Raw genomic sequence first — 21,371 nt, forward strand, 5'->3', positions numbered from 1 at the left:
TCCACTCTCAGCCCGCCAAGGCTCAACCCCATGACCCTGGGACCGTGACCCAAGCAGAAATCAAGATTCGTACACTCAATCAACTGAATCACCTAGGTGCCCCATTTGTCCCCTTGCTTCTACGACACCAATCTCTTGTTCTCCTCTGACCAGGCCTCAAGTCTCTTTCCATTCCACCAATCCTTAAAGGTACGTGTTTCACGGGGATTTCATCCTTACTGCTTTTCTTATCTCACTCTAAAGGCTTTCTGTGGGTGATCTCACCATCTATGGCTTCAACTCCTGGGCTCTTAAGTGTTTGGCCCTGACCCTACTATGAACTCCAGGTCCACCATTTTATTTGTCTACAGAGTGACTCCCCCTGGGGGTTCCACAGGCCACATCACAATTATATGTTCTGACCTTAACTCAGTGTTTTGTGTTCCCTGAGAGCAGCATTTGCACCTTATTTGGTACTGTTATCCACCAGTCACAGAAGTCATCCCTAGACTCTGTACTCTCCTCCCTCCTTCGACCCTTAGATTTAATCTGTCACTCAACCCTATGGTTTTTGTCTCCTTCATGATTCTTTTCCACCATCACTGCCCCCACTTTATTCATTGAGAGAGGATTAGAGATATGCATCAGAATCACGTGTGTGTGTGTGTGTGTGTGTGTGTGTGTGTGTGTGTGTGTGTTATGCCCCTCCTCCAGAGATCTGAACCAGCATATACCCTTCCTTACCTGCATTGTTCTTACTCTTCCCTGATCTCCAGTCCATCTCCCACACGGCTGACAGAAAGACCTTTCTTTTCAAAATTTTTTTAAAAATGTTTTTGAGAGCGAGCACAAGTCGGACAGGGGCAGAGAAAAGAGGACAGAGGATCAGAAGCAGGCTCTGCGCTGACAGAAGACAGCCCAATGTGGGGCTGGAACTCACAAATTTCGAGATCGTGACCTGAGCCGAAGTCAGGTCAACCGACTGAGCCACCCAGAATGATCTTTCAAAAATGCAACCTTGATTGTACTGCAAACTGTCTGCTTATTTTTTCAAAGGTTCTTCAGAACCTTCAGGTTCTTTATCCTGAAGAATAAAGTCCAAATTCCTCTGGAAACCCTTCATGCTTTGGTTCTTGCCAGTAGCTTCCACCTCATCTCTTGCCACTCCCTCCTGGGCACCCTGCACTCACGCCTTATCAAAGTGTGGTACTTGCTGTTCCTGGAACATCCGTCCTTCTTTGCCTTGCTGTTCTCGGTGGATATCACCCCTCATTCCTTCCTACTTAGAAGTCACCTTGTTCCAAAAGCCTCTCCTGATTTCTCCAGGCAAATAGGAATTCTCTGTGTTTCCACGGTACCTCGTTCATATCATGATTCTATATTTATTATCGGATAATTATATTTGTGTTTATACAACGTCTCACCCACTAAACTGTGAACGGACTGTTCAGTTCATTGTTGTACGTGCCCTAATGTAGAGCCTGGCACAGAATATGTACTCAACAAAATGCTGACTGAATGAAATTTTGAAATGAGTAAGTTTTATATTTTTCTGATTTCTTAAAGTACACAGTGTTTAATATATCTTAAATAATACTACTGACCCATTCTCAGGATAGAATTGCCCTCTAAAACCCTTTTAATGATAACAGTTTATATTTAAACAGTACTTTTAACTTTTCAAAGCACCTTTCCCCCAACACTTATTACAAGTATTTCCAAACATATGGAAAAGAAAAAGAATTGTAAGTGAACACCCATACACCCATCACCTAGATTCTAATTTGATATATTTGTATATTTGCAGAATACTTTTTATGGGCTAATTTTGTTATCACCTTTTATTTCATGTAATGACTGAGGTATGATTCTATGTTTTATAGATAAGGAAACTGAGACCAAGAGGGCTTAATGACTTCCTAAGGAGATTATTTCCTGGAGTTGTGATCAACTTGTGCCAGCTGACTCATCCTTACCTTCTGGGTGTTAGATAAATAACCCTCCTCTGAAAAGTATTTTGAATATTCTTGCTAATGAAAAGCTTCCAATTCTGTAAGATAGGAGAATCAGCAAAATCATGGGAAAACCAACAAGAAAACATTTCTAGCTCATAAGTCACTCAAAGAGGAATCCAATCTTGGATATTCTTCCCCCTTAACGCGCCCCTCCCCCCCACTTCATTCCTGGTTAGTCATTTCCGGCCCAATTGGAGAAGTTTCTTCCATTCTTTTCTAGTACCAGATGCAGATCTAAATTATCTTTCATTTCAGCTGGTCAACTCTCTCCTGCCTTTTCTTTTTTAATGTTTATTTATTTATTTTTAGAGAGAAAGAGAGTGCGAGCAGGGGAAGGGCAGAGAGAGGGAGAGAGAGAGAATCCCAAGCAGGCTCACACTGTCAGCACAGAGCCCCATGAAAGGCTCCATCCCACAAACCATGAGATCATGACCTGAGCAGAAATCTAGAGTGGGATGTTCAACAGACTAAGCCATACAGGCGCCCCTCTCCTGCCTTTTCATGTGCCAAGAATACACGACCTCCAATTAAAACATGACCCTAATTCATATCTTTGCCTAGCTCACAAAACATCAACCACTCTCATTTTCTACCAAATTAAGTCTGGTATAATCTCTGCCATCCACACTATAACCTATCTAAGCTTCTGTCTTCTTACCTTAGCTTCCATCCTACATAACCAAGAAGAGTTGTTTCCGCAAATACAACCAGGGCTTTCTGCTTACTTCCTTTCTTCGTGTATAAATCACCACCGCTCCCCTCCCAAATTCCACATGTGTTGAATTCTAGACCTCCTAGTCATGGCCCAACTCAAATGCCAATTCTAATAAACCTAGAACACCCAAGCCGGTTATAACCTCGATTGTCACGCTTGTGGATCTTGTGGCACTGATTTTAATTTACCTTGTAGAGCTTTATAGTCTTATTTCTCTTGCCATCTTCTGCCCCCTTTGCTTGAGTAGAGCACCCTTGAAGAAAGGGACATTGTCTTATCCATCATGGCCTTCGCACACAGTCGGTGCTTTACACGCTCAATTTCGTTTAACGAAACATATACTTCCGAAGGGACCGTTGGCGAACGCCCTTTGCTGTATTCACACATACACTCACACGCACATACAGATGCTGTCTTCCACCTGGACACACACACGTGTCCCCAGGGCCACAGCCCCAAACTGTCTCGGGATCCTCCGCCTGTGGGCGCTTCCATTCCAGCCAGCGGAAGGGGAGGCTCATTCCTTTAAGACACTCTAACAGATACTTGTTACTTTAGATCTTCTACAGCCTCCGCCCTACGAAGAGCTTAAGATCTCCTTCCTTTCAAAATACTATTATTCCGAGTCAGGGAGCCGCAGCCTGGTCGCGCCAGGGTCCGGTCCCACGGATCCCCCCTCCTGGTCCCGTTTGGTCGCGCCCGCTTTGTCAGCGCGCTGCGCTAGCCGGTTACCCTCCAGCTCTCGCCGGCCGGCGGCAGACCGAGCTGCTGCTCCCTGAGCTGCCGTAGCTCCCGCGTCTCCCTCCCGAGCTTGTCTGCTCAGCACTGCCCTCAGGCCTGGGCTGGGCGACTAGGAGCCTGGGAGCATCCGCTCAGAAGGTCCCCGAGAGTCTGCTCGTTTCGCCCGCCTCGGCCTCGGCCAGGCTCCGCTCCTCCCGCGCGCGAGGGGCCTCGGCGGTTGTGGCGGCGGCGCCCGGCATGTATCAGAGCCCGCGGCGGCTCTGCTCCGCCCTGCTGCAGAGGGACGCGTCCGGCCTGCGCCGCCTGCCCACCTCCGGGCTGCGCCGCCAGTCGCCTCCGCCGGCGGCCGCCCCCCGGCCCGCGTCCCCCCGGCTCCTGGCGGCGGCCTCAGCGGCCTCGGGCGCCGCGAGGTCGTGTTCCCGAACAGGTGAGTGCGCGGTACCGGGCGGAGAACCCCGCGGCTGCCGACCCGCGGCTGCCGACCCGCGGCTGCCGACCCGCGGCTGCCGACCCGCGGCTGCCGACCCGCGGCTGCCGACCCGCGGCTGCCGACCCGCGGCTGCCGACCCGCGGCTGCCGACCCGCGGCTGCCGACCCGCGGCTGCCGACCCGCGGCTGCCGACCCGCGGCTGCCGACCCGCGGCTGCCGACCCGCGGCTGCCGACCCGCGGCCGCCTCCTGGGGACGGCGCGGAATGAATGGGAAGCCCGGGGCTGCCAGGGTGTGGGGGTCTGGCCGGGAAGCCGGCCCTCCTCTCCCCGAACAGACGACTCTTCCCGTTTTCCGCTTTCCCCTTGCCCTGCCTATCCTGGGGTTTGCGTCCAGTAAGAACTGGAACACCTTTCAGGGTCCCGTTTGATCCTTGGATGCGGTGCCTTTGGTATTTCTCGCTCTTAACGCTAAATCTGCCCCTTCCAAGGCCGCAAATTAACTTGTGTCTGTTTTACTTCCTATTGCGCTAATTAAGCAAATTTTGTGCAAAAAAAAAAAAAAAAGCCATCGAAAGTGGTATTTTTTGATCATGGAGCTTGCATGATTTAGATGTTATGAATTTCTTTAAAGTTATGCTGACTACATGTTAACACACATTGACTGGTTTTGCATTTACGTATTTGGATTTTTCCGGAGTCTTCCACTCTTACTACTTAGGTCAATCTGTGTGTACTGTATACCTGGGTTAAGATCTTGTAAAGGCGATGCCTTCGTTTGTCAAGAGCCAATGTGATACATCACATACATACCCTGGACTTTACCTTTTTTGCCACCTCCGTTTCTGCCTGAGGACACATTGCTGAGGCTAAAAATTACGTACAAAGTAATGATACTGTTTTAAATAAGAATGAAGGTTCTCTTTCAAATCTGGCAATTACTACATCACACTAAAAAGTGTATCTTGGCCATGCTCAAGTTAGGTTATTGCTGTTTAAGACCTTTGTATAGCCATCCTAGGTTATAAATACATTTTCCTCAGAAAGTTTTGGATTGATTTAAGAACTGAGCAGTAGAAAAAATATGTTTAATGGGACTTTCTTTTATTAATGAAAGTGATAATCTAAAATCTAAACGTGATTGAAGCCAAGACTTTAAACTCTTCGGGGTTCCTGGGTGGCTCTGTAGGTTAAGCCTCCGACTTCAGTTCAGGTCACGCATGATCTGTTTCTTGAGTTCGAGCCCTGCTTGGGACTCTGCTGACAGCTAGGAGCCAGGAGCCTGCTTGGGATTCTGTCTCCCTCTCTCTGCCCATCCCCCACTTGCACTCTGTCTCTCTCAAAAAACAAATAAACATTAAAAAAAAAAAGACTTTAAACTCTTCTCAGATTATTAGCAGATGTTTAGGCTGAGATGTACCTTTAAAATTAGGATGCTAAACTGGTTACTTTAGACTCAACTCCATATTATTCTTTACAAAGGGTGAACTTGACAGTCCTATTCAGCTTTTTTGGTTTTTTGTGTTTTATAGTGTGAACATGTCGATTACATGAAATTCACAGGGTTTCTTTTTTTTTTTCCCCCAGCTCTGTAGGAATTTGGCACATTGTGTGAAAATAGCTGTTAGGATGGGTGCCACCTAATAACTGTTAGTGTTTTTTCTTGCTGGAAATTTTCAAGAGGAATGTTGTTTGGTTTGAAGAAGAAGAGGTAAAAGAGAAAGCCAGTTAGTGTCTTCTCCAGAACCAGCTCAGATCTCAAAGTCCCTTAGGCAGAGTTTGTCCGTAGTTACATCTTGGGAATACAGATAGCTTGTGTGATACAGATAGCTGTGGTGTTGGCTGAGGAAAAAAGGTCAGGTTAGAGTATTTGGAACATTAGGCTTTTGACACAGGTATTTAATGAACTTTTTAAAAAGTCTCTGAAACCCCCTAGTTTTACAAATAAAGAAACTGAAAGGCTTTAGGATGCTTATGATATCATAGACAGTTACTAGAAATCTAGGCAGTTTTCCTTTTTCATGCAGTTTTAGCTTCAGCTACTTGTTAGAGAAGAAATGTGAATACATTCATTTACTCATTGCTGGATCACTCATTCATTCAGGAAGTCTTTGCAGAATGCCTTACACACACTGTAGGTGCTTTATTACAGGAAGTAAAAGAATGTGAGCCTTAGTCTGCCTTTATAGAGTTTACTGCCTAATAAGAAAGAAGAACTTACAAAAAGAAATAACTGTTGAATGAAATGAAACACCTTTTATTCTCTTACAGTTAGAGGTTTGCTCATGACACAAGGGTGCCAGAGATGGGGAGGTCCCTTTCAGCAAAGGTGATCTTTTTAGCCTTCAAGAAGTAATTGGTATTTGAGCTGGGCCTTGAAGCATGGTTAAGATTGAAAGAAATTAAATCATTTTATTTGGGAAAAGGCAGGAACAAAAAGGGAAAAGCAGGAAGCATGGAAGCAGCTGGCAGGGTGAGAGAAGAAACCCCCAGTAAAATGTTTTCCAAAGAGCCCCAGAACCAGCATTCAGTGCTTTTAAAAATGGCAGACTAATGGATCCTACTAGAGACCTATTAAAAGAATTGGTTCCACATTACTTAACAGATTCCACATTACTTAACAAGCTAACAATAAGAATAAACCTCCCCATTATTCTTCCATGCCCCAAAGTTTAGACATCTGGCAAGAGAAGTCCTCAGGTAGCTGAAAGCTACTCTTCCCTCCAGAGAGTCTCTTGTCGAGGCTTGGGGGTAGGTGATGAGTCCCAACCCTTGACTCCATTTGATAATCGTTTCCTTCCTAACGTAGGTCCCTTGGCAGTCCATCAGAGGTCACTAGAAAGACGAGTACAGTCATCACATCCTAGGTTATTAGAATTTAAAGGGGAACTTGGAAACAACTTCAGTGTTTTGCTGTCTTTTCTCACACAAGGACAGCACCCCCATAAAGAAGCAGCAATTGCCACGGTTACTGTACTGGATGAAATGCCATCGGGAGTCATCTGTGGGTTTATAAGTGCTGTCTTCCAGATCCCTCCTCCTCAGATAATTAAGAGCTTGGCTGAATGACTGTTCGCCACCCCTGGAACATGTTGCTTTTTTCCTTGGGACAATTTTAAAAGCAAATACCAGCTCATTTCAGGAGGTGGCTTTATTTAGTATGTCCCTTAACTCTGTGAGTAAGCTGTTGATGAGAGAGAAGAAATGGGAAAGCTTGTAATTATCAAGTTCCTACAGAATAAATTGCTTTCCTTGTGGGAGAACTAAGGTATCATTTTCCTGTAGCATTCAGTGCTAATAGTTTAAATAGTGAGCTATTGGGGGTGTTTGAGTTAATAACCATAGCTCCAGAATCACATTCAACACATTTACGTATGAACCTTTGCAAAGCATTTAATCTTGCTTACTGTCTCAACACTGGACTTGACCTAGAAAAAGTAAAGAAGATAAATTGACATCATTCAGTCCACAAGTTTTATTGAATACAGTATACTTAAAAGGCCAAATATTGTATCACATGACTAATTGTGTCAGGAATTGAGAAGAAAGAGAAATCAGTGTGGCTGGATTTGTTGGGAAGCGAAGTGCTTTTGAATAGGTGAAAGGAGGGTACATCCCTGGAAGGGAGCACAGTGATGACAGGCAGGGCGAAAAGACCACATGAGAAGGTGGCAGGTATGGAAGCAGTGATGAATGAATACCATCAGAAAAGATGTACTTCTAGAATCTGGGACAGTTGTTAAAAGGCAGATTTCTTGTCTTTCACCTATGTACTTGAATCATTTCCTCCTAGGAGAAGCCTGGTTGTGTGTGTGTGTGTGTGTGTGTGTGTGTGTGTGTGTGTGTGTGTATTCATTTTGAGAGAGAGAGAATATCCCAAGTGTGTGTCTGTGTGTGTGTGTGTGTGTATTCATTTTGAGAGAGAGAGAATATCCCAAGCAGGCTCCACACTGTCAGCACGGAGCTCAAACACATGGGGCTCAAACCCACGAACTGCCAGATCATGACCTGACCCAAAATCAAGAGTCGGGACGCTTGGAGGCTTACCCAACTGAGCCACCCAAGCACCCCAAGTTGTATATTTAACAAGTGCCCCAGGTGATTCTTTCTGGAAAACTTGGCGAGTATTTTATAAGCTCCACTCCTCCTTTCAAAAGTATTTATTTCTGGAAAATTTGAGAAACCTGGGAGAGGATTCTGGAGGAGTGTTAAGATCTTTGAACTTGGGCTCCAAGGCAATTTAGGAGGCCTCTGAGTAAGAACATTTACCTGAACAAAAAGCAGGCTTTAAGAAAGGGAAGGAGGGGCGCCTGGGTGGCTCAGTCAGTTAAGTGTCTGACTTTGGCTCAGGTCATGATCTCACAGTTCATGAGTTCGGGCTTGTGTTGGGCTCTGTGCTGACAGCTCAGAGTCTGGAGCCTGCTTCGGATTCTGTGTCTCCCTCTCTCTCTGCACCCCCACCCCCACTCACGCTCTGGCTCTCTCTCTCAAAAAATAAACAAACATTAAAAAAAGTTTTTAAAAAAGGAAAGAATTGGTGCATTTAAGAAAATTCAGTGAGGAAAAATTTGAGACTGACATTGTAATGGAAGTGTAGCAGTGTGGATAAATGTAGTATCATGTAGATTTCAATGATGTTTACTAATGAATAAGGCGATTTCCAAATTTTTTTGGAAGGAGGAGGTAGAAAAGAGGAAGTGTCTATATTTTCTTAAATTCTTTTTTTTTTTAAGGTTTACTTATTTTTGAGAGGGGGGGGAGGGGCAGAGAGAAAGAGACACAGAATCTAAAGCTCCAGGCTCTGAACTATGCTTGACGCAGGCTCAAACTCATGAATGTACGATCGTGACCTGAGCCAAAGTCGGCCGCTTAACCAATTGAGTCACCTGGGCACCCCTATATTTGCTTAAATTCTTTTTTTTTTTAACGTTTATTTATATTTGGGAGACAGAGAGCAGGGGAGGAACAGAGAGAGGGGGAGACACAGAATCCAAAACAGGCTCCAGGCTCTGAGCTGTCAGCACAGAGCCTGATACGGGACTCGAACCCACGAGCCGTGAGATCATGACCTGAGCTGAAGTTAGTCGCTCAACCGACTGAGCCACCCAGGCGCCCCATTTGCTTAAATTCTAATCAGGATTTATATACTTGAAAATGGTTATCATACTTGAATAAATACTGAGAAATTCAAGGATAATGTGCATGGGTGTTTGGCTCTGTACTAAACTCAATTGGGGGCGCCTGGGTGGCTCAGTCGGTTAAACGTCCGACTTCAACTCAGGTCACAATTTTGCGGTCGGTGAGTTCAAGCCCCACGTCGGGCTCTGTGCTGATGGCTCGAAGCCTGTAGCCTGCTTCAGACTCTGCGTCTCCCTCTCTCTCTGACTCTCCCCCGTTCATGCTCTGTCTCTCTCTGTCTCAAAAATAAATAAACGTGGGGCGCCTGGGTGGCGCAGTCGGTTAAGCGTCCGACTTCAGCCAGGTCACGATCTCGCGGTCCGTGAGTTCGAGCCCCGCATCAGGCTCTGGGCTGATGGCTCAGAGCCTGGAGCCTGTTTCCGATTCTGTGTCTCCCTCTCTCTCTGCCCCTCCCCCGTTCATGCTCTGTCTCTCTCTGTCCCAAAAATAAATAAACGTTGAAAACAAAATTAAAAAAAAAATAAATAAATAAAAATAAACGTTAAAAAAATTTAAAAAAAAAAATAAACTCAATTGTACTTCCATGAAAAGCAGCGAAAATATTTTCAATTTATTGTTATTCTTAGAATAGGTGAAAACCAGCCTTCCCGCAGGAAGGAGTAATACCTCAAGTGGATGATTTTAGCTGGTGTCAAAGCAACACTTAACATACCGGTTACCGAGAATTCAGTATCTGTTGTGGGCAGGAGTGCTCAGGGGAAAGAAGGATAAAGAAAATTACTACTTTGAATGTCTCCCCAGAAATACTTTTTTCTCCTTTCAGTATCAAAAAATGCCTGGGGGAGGGGTGAGGCACCTGGGCGGCTCAGTCAGTTAAGCTTCTGACTTCCCTCCAGGTCATGATTTCAAGGTTCATGGGATGGAGCCCTGCATTTGGCTCCTTGCTGACAGTGTGGAGCCTGCTTGGGACTCTCTCTGCCCTTCCCCCACTTGTGCTTTCTCTCAAATAAATTGATTTTTAAAAATACCTGGGCCCACTCAGATCTTCTGAATTTTAACTCATGGGGCCTGAGCATCCGATGACTCTGATGCATAGCCCAGGCGGAGAGCCTCTTACCACACAGATTTGTTTTACTGCCAGTGAGGAGATTTGTTTTACTAAATGCATAGCAGCCTGCTAGAAATTTCTTACCAGTGCATTGATTCTCATGCCTCCAAAAGTTAGATTCTGCTGTTAGATGATGAGGGACTGTGCAGAGAAGAAAAATTCAAAACCTTTTTTGTTCCATCTTCAGAATCAGAGTAGTGTGGGAAGTCCAGGAAAGTAAAAGTTACAGTGCAGACAGAAGTACAGTAAAGAATTGTTTCCACAGGATGTCCAGAGAGTTCCTCACACTTGCCCTGCCTGTTCCCACTATCTTCCTGCTCCCAGCTCTTTGCGCTTCCGGTCCTTGGGCAGGTCGTTGCTAGTCTGCAGGCACACTTGTGACTCTGAGTGTCTCGTGCAGTACAGGGTACACAGTAAAGTACTTTGCAGATTCCAAAGATACCTGGAATATAATAGTTTTGTATTTCCTTTTTATGTTTTGCTGTCATGAATGTTAGCCATCATCCAGGGACTACTGAAAGAAGTTTATCTTGCAAGTCTTTATAGGTCAGATAGGTGTCCTGAGACATATTCTGGAATTGGTTTCTCTTTCAGGTACTTTGTTCTGAATTTTATTTAGAAAAAAAGTCATGATGAATTTTTAAATTAAGTCTTTAGAAAATTACTGGAATAACGCATGCCCGTTAATAAAAATCTTCTGTCCTCAAAACTTTAAATGTCTTTGAGTATTATTTCCAGAAACTTACAGGATTTTTCTTACGCTTTGTGTTCCAAAATTCCATCAGGAAAAATGTCCCAGCATTGGGCAAGCCCATTTAATCTAAAGCCATACCTTTCTTTAGTACAGGAAAACTTTGTTATTTTTTGGATTATTTTATCAACTCTGTCATCTATTCTCATGTTCTTAAACTCCCATTAGACAGATTGTTGACCATGTGGATCTATCCTGTGTCTCTTCTGTCATTTTTTAATGTCTTTATCTCATCCATTTTGTCAGTTTTTCTATTTCTGTTTTGCAGTCATTTAAAATTTCTAGGGGAACGTGGGTGGCTCAGTCAGTTAAGCATCACTCTTGATATTGGCTCAGGTTGTGATCTCACGCTTTGAGATCAAGCCCCACATTGGGCTCTGTGCTGATAGCACAGAGCCTGCTTGGAATTCTCTCTCTCGCTCTTGCTCTCAAATAAATAAACTTGAAAAAAAAATTTCTAGGGGCGCCTGGGTGGTGCAGTCGGTTAAGCGTCCGACTTCAGCCAGGTCACGATCTCGTCCGTGAGTTCGAGCCCCGCGTCGGGCTCTGGGCTGATGGCTCAGAGCCTGGAGCCTGTTTCCGATGCTGTGTCTCCCTCTCTCTCTGCCCCTCCCCCGTTCATGCTCTGTCTCTCTCTGTCCCAAAAATAAATAAACGTTGAAAAAAAAAAAATTTTTTTTAAAAAAAAGAAAAAAAAATTTCTAGACATTTTCTAGTTCTCTGTGGCTTTTTTTCATAGAAGCTTGTTTTGTGTCCATAATACTCTCCTGTAGCTTTAAATATATGTAGATATGTAAGCCTGGTTCTCCCACGGGCCTCCCCTAAGGGGGAGAACAGTTTACACGGTTCTGTAAGTAGAAGGTTATGTGGTGGTTGGACAGGCAGGTTTCCCAAGAGCAAGTTGGAGACCTCTACCTTTGCCAAAGCTAGGAAGGCTTCTTTCTGTGTTCACTAATCTGTTTAACTCCTCACCCTACTTTTAAAAGTATTCTCTTTTTTTTATTTTATTTTTAATTTTTAAAAATTTACATCCAAATTAGTATATAGTGCAACAGTGATTTCAGGAGATTCCTTAGTGCCCCTTACCCATTTAGCCCATCCCCCCTCCACAACCCCTCCAGTAACCTTCAGTTTGTTCTCCATATTTATGAGTCTCTTCTGTTTTGTCCCCCTCCGTTTTTATATTATTTTATATTATTTCCCTTCCCTTATGTTCATCTGTTTTGTCTCTTAAAGTCCTCATATGAGTGAAGTCATATGATTTTTGTCTTTTCTCTGACTAATTTCACTAAACATAATACCCTACAGTTCCATCCACGTAGTTGCAGATGGCAGGATTTCATTCTTTTTGATTGCCGAGAAATAGGCCATTGTATATTTGTATATATACCACATTTTCTGTATCCATTCATCCATCGATGGACCTTTGGGCTCTTTCCATACTTTGGCTATTGTTGATAGTGCTGCTGTAAACATGGGGGTGCATGTGTCCCTTCGAAACAGCACACCTGTATCCCGTGGATAAATGCCTAGTAGTGCAATTGCTGGGTCGTAGGGTAGTTCTATTTTTAGTTTTTTTGAGGAACCTCCATACTGTTTTCCATAGTGGCTGCACCAGCTTGCATTCCCATAAAAATATTCTTGAGGTCAGAGTTAGACCTTGATCTGGTCTGCTTTTCTTTTTTTTTTTTTTTTTCTTTTTTTCAAGTTTTTATTTTTAGTAATCTATACACCCAGCATAGGGCTCAAACTCATGACCCTGAGATCAAGAGTCTCATGCTCTTCTGACTGAGCCAGCCAGGGGCTCCTGGTCTACTTTCCTTTTAGATCTGTCATCCTTGGGAGCCCTTCCAAGGCACATCTCCCCCTTTTCTTTGAAGCTGTTCTCTGGTTCTGTCTCACAGGCAGAAGCCACCCTTGCTTCTGGGGAAGACAGGGGACGTGGGGGAATTAGCACAGCTGTTTCAAAAGCCATTCTTGAATGAATTACCCTAACAGTTGCCCCTCAGCTTCTCCTGCCCTTTATCTTTGTTGACTCCACTTGGAGTTTCTTCAAAGCTCCCTTGGCAAGAACCATATTTAATGCACCTTTGGTAACTTGTACTACATTTTCCTCCCCTCTGGTTTCTCTGTTAATGCAAATCTGTTTCTGTCTTCCTGGAATTCCTCCAAATTCTTCGTCCACTGATGGCATCCTTTCTTGTCTTCCCATATTATCGTTTCATTCTTTTTAAAAATTTGAATATACTTAGTTTATTCCTGAAAGCTCTTAAGGAAGGAGAGGGTAAATGTATGTTGTACTTCATGCCCAGTGACCTATTGAGTGTATTAACATATCAATTCCTATTATATATATTTTTAATTATTTGTTTCAATTCCCACTTGAAAATTGAGTGGTATGAATAGAGGTTTTAAAGCCGTTTACAGTTTCAGTTCAGATGGTGAAAGATCATTCTTTTCCTACATGTACCTTTAACTATTCAAGCAAGGCCATGGAGATTTTATATATGCAAATTGTTTTCCCCTATTTGAAGCGACTGAAAATCGTTCATTGGTTTTGTGAAATGTATACAAACTAGCTATACAATTGCATTTCAATAGAATCTAGAACAGGGGTCTGCAAACCTTCTTTGTAAAGAGCCAGGTAGGAAATACCTTAGGCCTTGTGGGCCATATGTCAGTGTCACAACTATTCCACTCTACCGTCGTGGTGTGGAAGCAGCCATAGACAGGACATGAACTTTACTAATTGGACACCGAAATTTGAATTCATACGGTCTTCCCATGTCATGAACTATTACATCCAGATTTGGCTCATGGACTGTAGTTTGTGGATTCCTGGTCACAAGGGAAAATGTCTGTACTGTCAGCAGATTTTTCCTTTTAGCTTTCACGTTTCCATTCATAACTGTAAAAATGCACTATTTGGGGGGCAAGATGTAGTAACACAGACTTCATGTCTTAGTGGGAGCAGTTCCACCACATTCTGTTAGTTTTTCTACCTTTTCACATTTCACTTTGAGCTAGAAAAAGCCGAGTTTGTGGAAATGGTTGGTCAGCCAGCTTCACAGTTGAGCACCAATTAAAATGGGCAACATAAGCTCTTACTGTGGAGAGATTTCTTCTTCCGTGGTGAGGTTTTCTAGATGAATCTGGCATGGCTGAAGGTGTGGCGGAGCCCGGAAAACGTTTTGGCGTTCTTGTATAGCCTGCTGCCTCGAGAGGAAAGGTCGTTCGGATTGTCCCACTGTGTCTAGGTGCTGGTATTTTTAGACGTGTTCGGCTGAGAGTCCCGACCTTCACTTGTGTCTCTAGCACTGCCGTGCAGGCTGTTACACTGCTTTGTACACCGTGTGCCATGCCAGCGCGTGTGCCGTGGTGGCAGTGACGTTGGCAGATGGAGCAGGTGGAATTCGACCTCTGTTTATTCCCTTGTGTGTCCTGGCAAGGCAGCATTGCAGTTGTCCTGGCTGTCCGTGCTGTCGGAGATGCTGATGAGCAAGAGTCCAAGGTGCGAGGAACTTTCTCCGGAGCCAGACCTCTCAGTAATTGTGCAATCTTAAAAAAAACTGTGTCCTCATGTCGTAACCTCAGTATCTGTTTTTGTGAAATGGTGAATACAGTACCTCCTTTGCCAGATTGTTGGAAAGAGTAATGAAAACACACGGAAGCAGTATGGCGTATGCCAGGCTTTCAAAAGTGAACAGCCTTCCCTTTAAACCCGGAAAGTGAGCTTCACTACGTAGAATAGCTAACCTTTAACTGACCAGTTAGGATGTATATCAGGTTTAATTCAATCCTCATAGTAACACGGTGAAGTACATTAGAGTGATCCCCAGATGAAGAAACTGAGGCGCAAAATGGTGGCTAACTTGGTCAGGGTCCTATTAGTAAAAGGAACTGGGATTTGAAGCGAGGCAGCCTAACTTGAGTCCCCGTGTTCACGACTGTTTTTGCCTCTGCTAAACGAAAGCCTGGCCTTACTGAGAAAAGTTGAAGCTTTGGCCACAGGGGTTTCACGAAAGAACATACCTGACTGCCGAGTGCTCCAGGCATGCCTGTCACATTCAGTCAGGAGTGCTCAACAACAGAAATTTGAAGACTGGACGTTGGCTAAAATACTTAACCCTCACCGGAAAGTCGTCTCTTCCTAAATTGGCACTTAGAATCGAGCCCCTTGGGCGCCTGGGTGGCGCAGTTGGTTAAGCGTCCGACTTCAGCCAGGTCACGATCTCGCGGTCCGGGAGTTCGAGCCCCGCGTCGGGCTCTGGGCTGACGGCTCAGAGCCTGGAGCCTGTTTCCGATTCTGTGTCTCCCTCTCTCTCTGCCCCTCCCCCGTTCATGCTCTGTCTCTCTCTGTCCCAAAAATAAATAAACGTTGAAAAAAAAAATTAAAAAAAAAAAAAAAAAAAGAATCGAGCCCCTAGGATCCAGGATTTAATGTACTACACGTCCACACTCCTACACAAAACTTGAAGGCGGTTATGTGTGTTTACCAGGTCGACCTGCTGACCACCACAGAGAGAGGGTCCCAACTACAGTCTCACAAAACTCTAGAAAGATAGTTACATTTCATAGTGACTCAGGACAAGTCACTTAAGCTTATGAACTTTAGTGTCGTCATCTATGAAAGAGCCAAGGAGTTTTTGAGAGGGTAACAGATCACAAGTAAAAGTGCTCAGTATACCATAAAACGCACTACCAGTGTAAGGCAGTTCTTCATCAGTGTTTGACAGAATTCCTTGGGGCTTTGCTGTCTCTTGGCATCTTTTCTAATGTATGTATGTATGTATGTATGTATGTATGTATGTATGTATGTGTGTATTTGGTTAGTTACCCCAAGAAGCCTAATGAAAATTAGCTACTGAACAAGGGAAGTAAATTTTCTGAGGTTTCAACACATGGCCAGCAGATGGCAGCATAGGATTGCTGTTTCCATGATGGCTTCCTGTGACGTTGGTCGTTTACAGTTTGTGTATGCTCTGCTCTTTGAGGTTTCCTTGGGCCCAGGGTTGGTGAGCTCCAGCAGCTTCCCAGGTGTGTATGCAGATTATCCTGGTTTTTGTTTAGTTTTTGGCATTTAATCAGCATTTTTTGGCCAAGCCACAGTTTCAGGAGACTAAACTTGTGAGAGAAATTATTCACAGACTGATTTGGGCAAGCTCCAGAGTATGCAACTGCTGGGTAACTAGAGAAACATTATGTGGAGAGATGTCTTTCTGTTGTGATTTCTAAGTGCTGTTAGGACTGCTTGGAATGTTAGGCCCAGTCAGTTTGGGTCTAACTGTTAGGATTCTCATCCAGCATTCTGATTATGGTGTGAAGGTGTTTCATTAAGTCTTGATCACTTCCCTCTGATGGTTGGCACTCAGGAACTTATACTGTAGTCTGCCTGTTGCTTTAGAAGTATCTATAATTGGTGATATGAAGAGTAAACTTGTATTCTGTATTTTAGTGATTAGCTCACTTTTGCCTTGTTTTCTAGGAAAGGGATGACTAAATGGGTATTTCAGAAACCTAAATCTGAATTCTCTGGCAACTCTTTAAAGGCTATCATGAGGGAGGGAAGAATTATTTGTTCCTATTAAGTAAAATAGCAGTGAGGTATTTATGCAAGGAGTGAAGATACCCAGTTCCAAATGTATATGGAAATACGCTTTTAGAAAAAGAAAACGGCAGGAATGGTATTGCTAAATCATAACTAGTCATAAGAAATCTGTTTTGATCTGCCCTATTGCCTGTATAAATTATATAACGTGTATCACACTGAGGATGATGGCTGATACTTTTTCTAGTAAAATGCCTGGCGGGGGTGGGGAAGGGGGAACAAATACAATATGGGGTCAAATCAAAAATACCAATCTCCAGGGGCGCTTGGGTGGCTCAGTCAGTCAAGCATCTGACTCTTGAGTTCAGCTCAGGTCGTGATCTCACACACGCTTCGTGAGTTCGAGCCCTTCATGGGGCTCTGCGCTGGCAGCACAGAGCCTGCTTGAAATTCTCTCTCTCTCTCTCTCTCTCTCTCTCTCTCTCTGCCCCTTCCCTGCTCATGCTCACTCTCTCTCAAAATAAATAAACATTCAAAAAAAAAAAAAGGTGACTTCCTTGTACTGAGAAGAACTTAAAAGAAAATACTCATCTCTAAATACATAAAAAACTCACCTACAAGCCAGTATGAGTGCCAAATAAAGTTTAGCGCAGAGGTTTTTGTCAATATTTCATACATTTCAGGATCTTCGGGGACGAATTATTTATACTGTCTCACCTGAGGAAATTGGCTTTGGATGTTGAGCATCCTGAACCTTTGAAGATCTTTTTAAAGTGTCACATAGCAACCCCTATTATGGCATAAGACTTAAACTAGGATGACTTAAAATCTTGAAATTGGACATGTATTTATGTATGGAAAGAAATTTTGTTTTAATTCTCCGAAAGAACAAAATGAATGCTATTTTTTTTTTTTCAACGTTTATTTATTTTTGGGACAGAGAGAGACAGAGCATGAACGGGGGAGGGGCAGAGAGAGAGGGAGACACAGAATCGGAAACAGGCTCCGAGCCATCAGCCCAGAGCCTGACGTGGGGCTCGAACTCACGGACAGCGAGATCGTGACCTGGCTGAAGTCGGACGCTTAACCGACTGCGCCACCCAGGCGCCCCATGAATGCTATTTTTAAAAAACAGGTGAGAAACAATGAGAATTGATACCAGGTCATTTCCTCATTGTAAAAAGGGCATAATAAGAGTCCCTACGTCCTAGGATTGTTATGAGAGTTAATTGAAAATGCAGTTAGAGCAAGCAGAATTTGTAAATGGTATAAGGTTTGTTTGTTTATTTTTAAGTTTATTTTGAGAGAGCGAGAGCGAGTGCACGTGCACACAAGTTGGGGAGGGGCAGAGACGGAGGGAGAGAGAATCCCAGGCAGGATCCACACTGTCAGTGCAGAGCCGGATGCAGGGCTCAAACTCGGGAACCATGAGATCATGACCTGAGCTGGAGTGGGATGCTTAACCGACTGAGCCACCCAGGTGCTCCTGGGTTTTCTTTGTTTTTGTTTGTTTGTTTTTTAAGTTTATATATTTTGAGAGAGTGAGAGAAGTAGAGAGAGAATCGCATGACGTGGGGCTCCATCTTAGAAACCGTGAGATCATGACCTGAGCAGAAATCAACAGTTGGACGTTTAACTGACCGAGCCACGCAGACACCCCAGAATTTGTAAATGGTGCCTGTTAAGTATTCAGTAATCCTTAGTGGTCACTGGCATCATTTTTAGGATGGGGAGAAAGAAAGGTGTCCAATAATCTTTAGTTTTCTTATGTTTTCAAATTTTTATAGCCTTACTACATTGTAGTCCTTATGTGGGTCTAAGTCTTGGCTGGCACTGTGTTTTAAGTGCAAAAATAGTATGTGAAGTGTTGTTTTGGGTTTTTCCCCCTGGTGCATAATGAACAGGTTTTCTTAAAGCATGGGGACGGGGCCCCGGGGCAGAAAGAGCTGCCATATGTGAAGTCTTTATGTGTTCACTTTTCGTTATTAATTCCCTAGCTTGGGATTTTGCACTTACTTTGACATGTCTGTATGTTACCAGAAAGTTTTGGGAAATACAGCCTTAAGAAATAACTAAGTAAGCTCATATGTTCTTGGGACTAGGAACAGAAAAGAAAAACCGAACACATAGGAAAAAATGAGTTGGAACTTCCCCAAATCCCTCTTTTCTTTCTGTCTCATGACTTTTTGAGAAGAATATTTTTGAAGTATAGAAAATCTAGGTTGGATACCAGAAATATAAAGACAGACGTCAGGGAAGATTATCCATAATTTGGGGTAATTGAAGTCTCTGGAGCAGCACGGAGACAACTTTACAGCAGTGACTTCCTAGCTTTTGTGATCATATGTGCTACCAGTTTAAAACAGTTTAAAACGTGGGGCGCCTGGGTGGCTCAGTCGGTTAAACGTCCGACTTCAGCTCAGGTCATGATCTCGAGGTCCGTGAGTTCGAGCCCCGCGTCGGGCTCTGGGCTGATGGCTCGGAGCCTGGAGCCTGCTTCCGATTCTGTGTCTCCCTCTCTCTCTGCCCCTCCCCCGTTCATGCTCTGTCTCTCTCTGTCTCAAAAATAAATAAACGTTAAAAAAAAATTTTTTTAAACAAACAAAACAGTTTAAAACAAATTTAGTTATGTGCTCTGTGTTTGTATGAATTGTATACATGTCTGCTTTCAGCCTCTTATATTGTCTTTAAAAAACATATTTTTAATGTTTAATTTTGAGAGAGGGCACAGGTCGGGGAGGAGCAGAGAGAGAGAGGGAGACAGGATCTGAAGCAGGCTCCGCACTGACAGCAGAGAGCCCAATGAGGGACTCGAACTCACGAACAGTGAGGTCATGACCTGAGCTGAAGTGGTATGCTTAACCAACTGAGCCACCCAGGCGCCTGCCTGCCTCTCCCTCTCCCTCTCCCTCTCCCTCTCCCTCTCCCTCTCCCTCTCCCTCTCCCTCTCCGTCTCCCTCTCCCTCTCTCTCTCTCTCTCTCTCTCTCTCTCTCTTTCTCTCTCTCTCTCTCTCTCTCTCGAGCAGAGAGAGATTATATTTTATAAGAAATGTTTTAGACTCATATCTTTATTTTTATCCTTACAATAATCCTGGACATAAAAAGATATAAAATGCATGTTTTTAGAATGCATAAAAGGTTGATGGCAGAGATAACTCAGTTGTTAGCTAATGGCATACAGCAAGTGGAAAATCAGAATCCTACACATATCTATAATTATTTCTGTATCTGTACATCTTATGTGTATGGTAAGCGAAACATGAATTCATCCTGATGTCTCTGACCACATGATTCATTCTAGCCTTTTTTGCTCTTTAACTTAACTTCAGTCTCTGTGAGAAATAGGGTTCCCATCATCCACTACCCCTTTACTTGTTCAACACCAATATATATGAAGCAGTTTTGAGATTAACACCTACTACACCCGTGAGAAACTTTACTAACTAGAATACTGTTCCTTTCGTCTTGAGCCATGTGGTTTCCCATTAAACAGTGTTTTCCAAAATTACTCAGATCAACAGCTCCCTTTTTACTGAACCCCTTCTGTGAGATTGCCATACATTTATTTGTAAAAAGTTAGATTCATTTGTCAAAGTCTGCATTCCCTCTTGAGATCGTTCCACCTCCTGGTTGATCTTTTAAATTTGTACACATTAAAGTTTGACAGACAGTTGTTTGGATTTTGACAAATGCATAGGATCGTGTCTCTACCACTCTAAGACTGTGCAGATTGGTTCCATCACCCCAAATATTCCCCTAGTCAGCCACCGCTTCCCCCCTCCATCCCCTGGCAACTACTAATCTATAGTTTTGCCTTTTCAAAAATGGCATGTGAACACAGTCACATAATAGGTAAGTTTTAGGATCTGGCCTCTTTCACTTCCAGAATGCAATTGAGATCCATCCGTGTTGCAAGGATGACTCTTGCAAATCGACGGCTTGATCCTTTTCACGGCTGGATACCGTGTTATTCAGTTGTTTATCCATTCCCATGGTGAAGGGCATCTTCGTTGCTTCCAGTTTGGGATGATTTTTTTTTTTTTTTTTTAATTTTTTTTTTTCAACGTTTATTTATTTTTGGGACAGAGAGAGACAGAGCATGAACGGGGGAGGGGCAGAGAGAGAGGGAGACACAGAATCGGAAACAGGCTCCAGGCTCCGAGCCATCAGCCCAGAGCCTGACGCGGGGCTCGAACTCACGGACCGCGAGATCGTGACCTGGCTGAAGTCGGACGCTTAACCGACTGCGCCACCCAGGCACCCCCTGGGATGATTGTTAATAAAACATTTGTGTGTGTATTTTTCTGCAGGAACAGAAGTTTTCAATTCAGTTAGCTAAAGTACCTAGGGGCACGAGTTATGGGCCATATGTAAGTCTAGGCTTTATAAAAACCTGCCAGACTGTCTTCTAGAGGGGCTGTACGTGGGAAGCAATAAATGGCAGTTTGTGAAAATTGGTGTCATTTCTTATTTAAATATTTGATAGACTCACCAGGGAGGCCAACAGGGCCTGGGCTTGATAATTTGGTATCCTTGCTGCCCTAGTTGAACTACTCGCATCGAGCTTGAGGGGCAGGGGGGACTAGCCCTGGTGCAGGGTTCGGTAGCTTTCATGAACAGAAGCTTCTGTTTGTTGTATGCCTTTGGTCTGTATCCAGAGCATTGACATAGTTGGTTTTGACAGTTCTGTTCAGGTTTATAGTGCTTTTGGGGGGGAGAGGATATGTGGGCTTCTTCATGCCTGTCATGTCCAAAGTCTCCTGCTTCAGCGTTTTTCCCTCTGGTACCCGCCTCCCCCCCCCCCCCCCGCCATTAGCAAACTAAACATGTATAATAGCCTCCAAAAATTCTCTTGCCTCCATCTCTAGCCACTACATTTCTCTCTCTTTCAGGGCAAAATTTCCTCAAAATATGTCTCTACTCTCTCCTGTTTCCTTTTTTCCCCAC

The 21,371-nt window shown here is 43.9% G+C and overlaps 1 protein-coding gene across 1 annotated transcript in view; it reads left to right on the plus strand.

The window, feature by feature from the left end:
* Window positions 1–3,487: 3,487 nt before the first annotated feature.
* Window positions 3,488–21,371, plus strand: part of NOCT (nocturnin) — a 29,103-nt gene continuing 11,219 nt past the window's right edge. Inside the window, exon 1 of the mRNA XM_047090625.1 lies at window positions 3,488–3,877. Within this exon, the coding sequence (XP_046946581.1) occupies window positions 3,688–3,877 (190 nt within the window). The 5' untranslated portion in view covers window positions 3,488–3,687. The remainder of the gene's footprint in view (window positions 3,878–21,371) is intronic.

The sequence above is a fragment of the Lynx rufus genome, unplaced genomic scaffold, assembly GCF_022079265.1.
Source record: "Lynx rufus isolate CCGP_SWC_20201006 ecotype Redwood Valley unplaced genomic scaffold, mLynRuf1.p SCAF_3, whole genome shotgun sequence".
Taxonomy (NCBI): domain Eukaryota; kingdom Metazoa; phylum Chordata; class Mammalia; order Carnivora; family Felidae; genus Lynx; species Lynx rufus.